Source organism: Epinephelus lanceolatus, chromosome 22 (genome assembly GCF_041903045.1).
Source record: "Epinephelus lanceolatus isolate andai-2023 chromosome 22, ASM4190304v1, whole genome shotgun sequence".
Taxonomy (NCBI): Eukaryota; Metazoa; Chordata; class Actinopteri; order Perciformes; family Serranidae; genus Epinephelus; species Epinephelus lanceolatus.
The window spans coordinates 31,446,296-31,454,788 of NC_135755.1; the positions used below are offsets into that span (position 1 = coordinate 31,446,296).

Consider the following 8,493-nt stretch of genomic DNA (forward strand, 5'->3'; position numbering starts at 1 on the left):
AAGTCATTAAATTTGTGACTTGAGCCTGACTCGGGTCCAAGTCATCTATTGATTGGTATTTCTAAACAGTAACCTGACTATTTATGAAAAAAAAAACGTGACGAGAAATAAGATGTAAATCCCTTTAATAAAACTCAATGAAACGCAGTGTAACAAAGGAAAAGAATCCAACATAAAGCAAGTAGATAACATTTACAACCACAAAAGAAAAAAAACCTGTACAACTCTAAATGCCTGGAGTCACTTCTATTTTTCCAAAGATTTTTTTAATTAACCATTTTGTGATGACTGAGGATAAACTTGGGAGTTTGGGGCGAGAGGGGTAAGGGAGGCATGTAATGTGATTTTATCTTTTATTTTGATTTTTTTTTTTTTAAATACATGAGTGTAATCTCATACACAGATGTATGCGTCATCAACGTGGCTGCTGAAGTTATTTTTTTAAACCCACTGCTGCAGCGTACAGCAGGAGGACAATGAGGTGTGGCCAGGAGTGTTATTTGTACAAGATGTCATAATGGCCAGGTCTATAGAGGAGGAAGATGCGTGGGTCGCCGCCTTCGGGGAAAACGTGGTGATTGACTGTTCCTCCCTCTCCTCTATCCATGTACTCCACCAGGATGGAAACGTTCAGGGCCTGGGCTAAGGCGATGATGTGAATGTGGTCACTTTCTTTAGACATAGGCTCTACCTCCTTGAAAAACAAAGAAAGAAGCACATTAAGTGTGAGTTTGTATTCGTAGGACTTAGATGGTTCGATATGGAACATTGTGATGATACGTGTTATAAAATCCACCTGCTGACAGAACTCCTTGACAGAGCGTCCTCCTTCTATGAAGTGCTGAAAGAAACCGTACTCTCGCTGCAGGTAGCCCGAGGTGAGCAGCCGCAGGTACACAACCACGTAGTCTGACACGTTCTGGTCGTTGAAGGAGTTCAGCAGCTCCTGCAGGTTTGGCTGTTTCTCGCACAGTTCGATCAAATCCATGAACTGGGAGGAGAGACATCATTTACATCATTAGACTGATATGTGCATGTCCTGCTTGCCAAATTACTGTCCAAATCTAAGGTGTCTGTCTGCTCCAGATCATCAAATATATCATGTGCTTTGACAGACCATTCAGAGTTGGCAGGGCAATGAGCAAATTGCAATAAACGCCATCACACACTTAATCCAACAGGATAAAAGATATACTGTTAAGTACTGGGAGAATTAATGTATTTTCTTGTACATGAAACTCACAGTATTGTGAAAGTCTTCGATGGTAAACTCAGTGAAGCCCTCGTTAACCAAGTCCAGTTTACTTTTAGCTGCAACTGCTTTGAACCTGAAGAGAGACAAAAAAAACATGTATTCAATAACTCAAGGCAAACACAGTTTTCACCATTAGATGTTAGATGACTGCATACACAATTACATAATTACATAACTACAAACTAAACATATCAAATCTGTGCAGCCATGAGAAGGCAAAACTGTGCCAAAACAGGCTTTAATGGTCCAAGATTACAAAAGTGTGAACTTGAGTCTTGAGACCGATAGCTACTACAGCACTAACAGTATGTGAAACTCACTTCTGAAGTTCTTTGCTGTCATCTAGCAGGGACTCGAGATGTGCGAAGCCAAAGGCTCTGTAGAAACAGTTCCCATCTGGCCGTGTCTTGCGAATGTATGAGTATTTTTTGTGTAGGTCCTGCAACAGAACAAGTAAAGGATTACACACAATCAAATGCAACAACAAGGAACATAGAGTTTTGTTAAGCAGTTTTGGATAAAATGACACCCTGGACTGTGGAGGAAGTGCACCTTGATGTGGGTGCAGTAACCTGAGAGCAGAGGCTTGTACTACGAAGCAGGTTTTGAGGTTATTGAGGTAACCTCAGAATTACCCATGTATTCCCAGTAATATGAAGCTAGATCACTTTTGAGTATGATGAACCACTGTGGGAAGCAGGTTAACTTCAGAGGATCACATTACAACCTGTCAACACCCTGACCAATCAGATCACTGGGGAAAAAAGGATCGCTCCATGGACAAAAGTCCTGAGTTGTAGCCACACACTGTAGTAGTAACTGCAATAACTAGCTACTGCATCACGATCATGGTGGCACATCAGGGGCACATTCAATCTGAAAACTGCATTCACCATTTTGCTCCTGTTTCCAGGTTGAACGACACGTTTCCTCAGAATGGTGTGTGCAGCAGCCTTTCAGGTATGTTTTCTCTCATTCAGTGGGTGTGTCAGTTGTGTGCCCAATCAGCGGCATTATGTATATAAACCAAATTTTGGTAGATCTTTGCTTATTGTACATACAATTTTGTTTCCTACACCAATAAAGCCCCTTTGAATCAAACTGAATTAAACCCTGCAATATTAAAACACAGTGCGCCTGCATAACACAACAATGTGTTTAATGCACCACTGTTCTGGTTTAAATAAACGTTCTCCTACGTTATACACTATATCGTTTATGGAAATAAGGAACTCCGGACGGCACTCTATCAGAAGACTGCACTCGCAAATATCTGCATGGGACTGAGCTTGAATTGTGATGATGCCTGTGAGTATTTCCAAAGCGCTGTCAATCACAAAGGGGTTCAGCCTTTTAGACAATTCCTCCAATCATCATGCATACACCGAGCGTCCTCCCCCGCCTACCGCTCCATTCGGTCCCAGGGAAGCTAAGCCTCCCTGGAAGTGACGATTTTGTCGCATTTATCCAATGACCGTCTCGCTTTGCTGCATGAAAAAAACCTGCTCAGCGCTGTCTCATAGGAATGCTTGGAGGCTCCGCGTCCACCGTGCTGACACAAGAATGTATGACAGGGAAGTCGCGTTTGAAAACTGGTGATAAAAGCTGACATTTAAACATCATAGTCACGATGTTAAACGCATCCTAGCGCACGTTTAATGCAATGTAAATTCTTATTTTATTTTTGTTGTGATCAACTGTTTACTGATTTTTTTGCAGACAACAAATAGGACTTTAAAAGAAAAACATGTGGTGGGGGTAGCATAAGAAATTACTGCCTTTGTTGTCTTTGTTTTCACCCGATTAACCCCCTTTCCCCCACCCTCCTCCCGCTTAGCATATTGAATTCATAATATTGTTCAAACATGGTAAATTCTTATTTTAATGTAAATTCAATAGTGCATATTTGACCATTTCTTCTATGAAATTTTAGGGCAAGTTCAGCCTCCCTTGTTGTCTCGGAGCAATCGCCCCTGCATGAGACACCTGTGTGACGAGAAGTGGAAATAAAAACCAAAGATTGTCTTTTTTTAGAAAATATTCCACATACTGTTAATTGGCTCCTGTGATTATAAATACAACATTTCACTCAGAGACCTCATCAGTCATGGACTGCTTTTCTACTCTTTACATCAGTAGCAGAATCAGTCTGCCATTACTTACTTACTGAGTAGTTTTATGTGAAATATTCAGAGTAGTTTCTTTATCATCCAACTAAATAGCAAGGAATCCTCACTCTACACTTAGATCATATGTAATAATACCTACATATATGTTAAGTCTTAGCCTACTTTTAACATTTGGAAATTATTTCCAGTGTTTTTATATCTTTTTATTCAGTTGTACGACTACAGGCATTTACATTTCACTGTGATGAATATGACTTTACATGACAGCATGTCATTTCTGTCTCTACATGGTCCTGCGTTTACAATTCTCCTCTGCTCTCTGTATCGCGCACGGCGGAGTTCCACACTGATGCGCATGCACACACTGAGCACACTCTCACCAGCAGACAGAGAGCGCGCGTCGGAAAATATGTAGCGTCAACCACCTGACAAGCATACTGGATATCCTTGGTATGCTAAACTTGCTTCATTTAGTGTGGTTTGACTAACCTTGATCTTGAGTTGATAAACTGTGTCATCCTCAGCGTACTCCCTCTGCAGCACGGCCAGATCCTGTCTGTCCGACACTAAAGGGTTACTGTTGGCTATCTAGATAACCAAGCACAACAACAACAACAAAAATTAGTGCATGCACTGTGAGCAACTAAACACATGGGTGACTATGTCCTGCCCAGCTGTGGGTTGTGCCTGTAGTCTGAATAAAGGTTGCAATTTTGACCAACAAAATTATCTATGCATTTAAAATTCAATTATACAGAACTTCCAGTGAAATTTTGGATGTGTTAAGTTTTTATTATAAAAAAAATGTATACATTATTAACTGGCCATGGCTGTGCATACCATTTTGTAGTTATCTTAAAGGTCAAGGTCAATGGTACTGATTTGTGTGAAGCTTTTAAAGACTGAACCCAAAATACAATTTTGCATTTTCTTAAAACACAGACCAGCAGGTCATGAAAATAAACATCAATTGCAAAGGCAAAGCATTAGGGCATCTTCTGTGACAGCTGCATATGAAGGGTTCAGCTGTGTCCTCAAATCAGCTGAGTTTTCTGGATGTTAAACTGATGTGAAACTTACTGATCCTGAAAAGAGTTTGCTCACCTCCTGCTGAATTCTGTCCTGTTGAGCAATTATGGCCTCATCATATGCGAGGCAGTTCACTCCTGTAAGAGAAGGAGGACAGATTAATTAGGCTTCAGGAGGAAACACTCCAAACGAAGACAGATAGGCCACAATGATAGCCAGCATTGTACAGGCCAGTGAGTGGTAGTTTCAATGGGTCCCAGTGCACACAAGTTACTAGTTATGCACCTAGGCTAGTTACCTCAAAATCTTCTCATCACATGATCACATGATCTTGACATTGGATTACACCAACACACATACTACACAGATATCATCATGGCATGTTTGTACATGACAAAAATACCAAAGAAAATGAAGAATTACATATTTAACTCAATGTTTTTTGTAGTTTCTGTAGAACAAGCATATATTTTATAACATATTTTGCTAAAGATTGTCACTTAATATTTTACCAAAAAAAAGAAGAAAAAAAAAAAAGAAAACCATGATGAAGATGGTTTTGCCTTTTCAATGGCATATAATGCACCATTTATAATTAAATTTGAATTCTTTGAAAACAGGCGTATTTCTTCATGAGGTGGCAATCTGAATAACACACACGGGCTCAGTTTCTGTCCACATATTGTTGGTAGGCCCTCTTTCTATGAGCAACCTCACTCCATGGGCACCCAGTGCAGGCCCCCTGCCTGCACTGTCTATATTTACACCTAAGGCCAGTGATGGATGTTTCCATAAGAATCATTTAATGAATTACATGGCATCTGGATTTCAAATCTGCATCAGAACAGAGCCAAGGTTTATGAAACAATCCAAAAGAAAAATTGGTCAAAATTCATATCCCTTAATGAAGTGATCTCAAACTTTTTCATGACAAAGATCCCTAGAAAGACCCCCATTTGATATGATTTTGCTTCAGGGACCTCTATTTGGGAAGATTTAGTAGTCAGATATGATTGAGACCAGAATTCTGTAGCTGTCAACGACAGAGTGTTACCTGCAGAGGGAATGAAAACTATGATCAAAATAGTCACTCTTATGACTCTTACTGACATTGGGCTCACTTGTGTAGTGAATTAAATAGTAAAAAATGATCGATTCCAGATTTTTCAGGGGACCCCTGGAACTCCCTCAAGGACATTGCTGGAATTCCACGATACAACAAATGAGTGACAATAATGTTGAAATGCTGGTATGTTGGAAGGTCAATAATGTAGATTTACAATCTGGCAAATGCAGTAGCAAACAACAAAAATCCACTGTTAAATAATGATGCCATTGTTAAAGCTTAGAAATTCAAGAATAAACACAGCGGTGTGAGTATACACAAAAGTAGCCTGCTTTGCCCTCTAGCAAAACAATGGTTACAGAAAACCACCTGCACACACAGACAGTAAAGCTGTCTATGCAGGTATTATATGCAGCCCTGCCACCTAAACAATACAGCTGGATTATCATCTTTACATGCACAATACAACCGCAACACGTTTTCGCAATTACCGTCAAAAACAAGCCACAACACGGATTAGAAATAATTTGATTGATGAATTTGTTCATTAATAATCTCTCAAACTATTCTGGGTCGCTTGTTTGCAGGTGTAGGACCAGAAGCTGCACTGCACGTTGCATGCACAAATAAATCTGGCTGTATTGTTTGGGTTACACAAACCACCCGGCCGGACAACCTGTGGAGAAATGATGCAGCTCCAACACAAATTATTTCCCGGAGGCAAAGATGATTGGTGCGTTCAGTGACTGTCGTGTAAAAACCTGTATGTGGATCTGTTTTTGTTTATCAGTCAATTATTTTCTTGACATTATAAAGAGACAGGCGAGGTGTCTGCTTGGCGACACCAACACTGCACTTACGTCAATAAAAAAAAAGAATCAGATGGGTATAAATTAAAAATGTAACATAATGGAGATATTAATAAAGTATTTACGAAGACAGCGACATGCTCTCTTCACACCACATGCTGTCACCACAAGCAACATAAAAACAAGTTAATCCACAACACCGGCTAACGTCAGTCAGCTCAATTTAGCTAGCTCGACCTGTGCGAAACAAAACAAAATCTAGTCACGACGAATATGTTAATTTAGCTGACATAGAGGGGGTGACCTTTCCTTAATGTTCAGCATACACGTTCAGTATTTCCTTAGGTCAAGAACTCTGAAACTGTCATTTACTGTTGCCCTGTCTGTAACTAAACAACCGTTTTTTCTTTGTGTAGCAATGGTAGCTAGCTAACGTTAGCCAACAAGCTGTGGCCTCTGTCTCCCCCTCATCCCTGCATGTCAACCGCCGTTATAACGGAAAGGGCAACGACTTTAACACCGAGCAGACACTTGCATGGATGTTGGCTGCCTTTGTTAGAGAGGTGACCGCGCTGTTACATGGTTGTTTAATGTTGTAACGGTTTCTCTCACCCTCCACCTCTCCCTGTGATGATTCCTGCTGCTCTTCCGCCATCTTAGCTATCGAGATGTGTTTCCTCCTTCTGCATGACCTCATTCATTACACACTTCCGGGCGAGGCTAATTTGCCTGTTTGTGTTTGTTTAATATTTCTTAATAACAATGGTAGACATTTCCATGTCGAGAGAAGTATAAACAAAACTGAAATTGAACAAAACCAGTCTTGTTTTGGCTAAATGTATACTATACATTCTCCAACTGTGAGAAGTAGCAGGCTTTTCACACTGCATTCTCTTACTTTGCCCTTTTGACACAAACAATGTGAACATAAGCTCAGGGCCATACTATTCACACTGCACTATACCCGGGTTAAATAGCATCTTAAAGACGTGTTAACATTCCAAAATTCTATCTATTCGGTTAACTTAGACCCATGTCACAATGTGCCAGCAAGCCTTAGGTTGAAGTCTGGGTTAGCCTCTTCCCAGCTAACATTTGTATGTGGGGTCCATGTGGGTAGTAAATAGACTGATAAGTGGATTCTAAACGGGATTTTCCACAAGTTCCATAATAGGCTCATGCCAATTGCCCACATGGGTGGGTTTACGCAAGTGGGCCCCACATAGGTTATGCTAAGTCTACCTGGGCACCAATTGGGTATGGGGTCATCCCTGTGTTTCCAGGGTTCTATGTTTCCCAGGTTCTATGTTCCCCAATTGGTTGAGCGGTAAACATAGAACCCGGGGAACATAGAACCTTTTTTGCAGGGTTAAGTGGGGAACCTGGGAAACATAGATATGCTCCTGTGGGTATGGGCCCAAAATGGGCATCTTATCTGGGGCCCACACGTGGGCAATTGAAATGGGGCCATTGCGGAACTTGTGGGCAATCCCATGTTGCCCATTTTCAGCCCATTTACTACACATATGGGCTGCACACACAAATACTGGCTGGGTTGGAATGTGTCAGGATTGTGCTGGCGTGAACGTTTTCTTATCCCCAGGCTACAAGCTCCCTTAGCCTGGGGATAAGTATAGTGCAAAAAGCCCATAGTCTGAATCACAGTCTTTATTTACAATAACTTGTGGGTAGAAAACCCCCACATCACATACATAAAATCAACCAGCGCTGAGCAAATGCTGCCTCAATTTGTTTAGTTTTTAGCCACCCAAAAAAAAATGTCCACCAAAAAAATCAATATCAGTTTACCGCTATATTAAAAATATTTTTACTGTTTTGCCTGCTGTCTGACAGGCTTTTCCAACGGGGAATTAAAGTGGTTTTCTCAAAGCCAACAGACTTTATTGACAAACATGGTAATATTCCTTGGCACAACACTAAAGTTGCTAGTCTACTGTGGCCTCAATTGGTCAGTGTGTTAGGAAAAGTGGAGCAAAAATTAAAATATATATTTCTATGTGGCTGAAATTCATCGCCCTGACCACAACAGTATATTGCTTAGCTTCCATGCTGGTAGATTTGGTTTATCAATGGCAAGATGATGGCAAAGTAAGTTTTAAATGTTACAGCAGAAAATGACAACAGAAATCAATATTTGCCAATTTTACATACCTCAGGCATTGAAGTCAGTTGCTACTTATCTAC

At 40.6% G+C, this 8,493-nt stretch overlaps 1 protein-coding gene across 1 annotated transcript; it reads right to left on the reverse strand.

The window, feature by feature from the left end:
* Positions 1-108: 108 nt before the first annotated feature.
* Positions 109-6,994, reverse strand: otub1b (OTU deubiquitinase, ubiquitin aldehyde binding 1b). The gene is made up of 7 exons (XM_033651770.2): positions 6,901-6,994; positions 4,489-4,550; positions 3,874-3,972; positions 1,576-1,694; positions 1,244-1,328; positions 797-991; positions 109-694 (listed from the first exon to the last, which is right to left on the reverse strand). Exons 1-7 carry the CDS (start codon positions 6,983-6,985, stop codon positions 497-499), a joined length of 843 nt encoding a protein of 280 aa, XP_033507661.1. The 5' UTR covers positions 6,986-6,994; the 3' UTR covers positions 109-496.
* Positions 6,995-8,493: the final 1,499 nt, after the last annotated feature.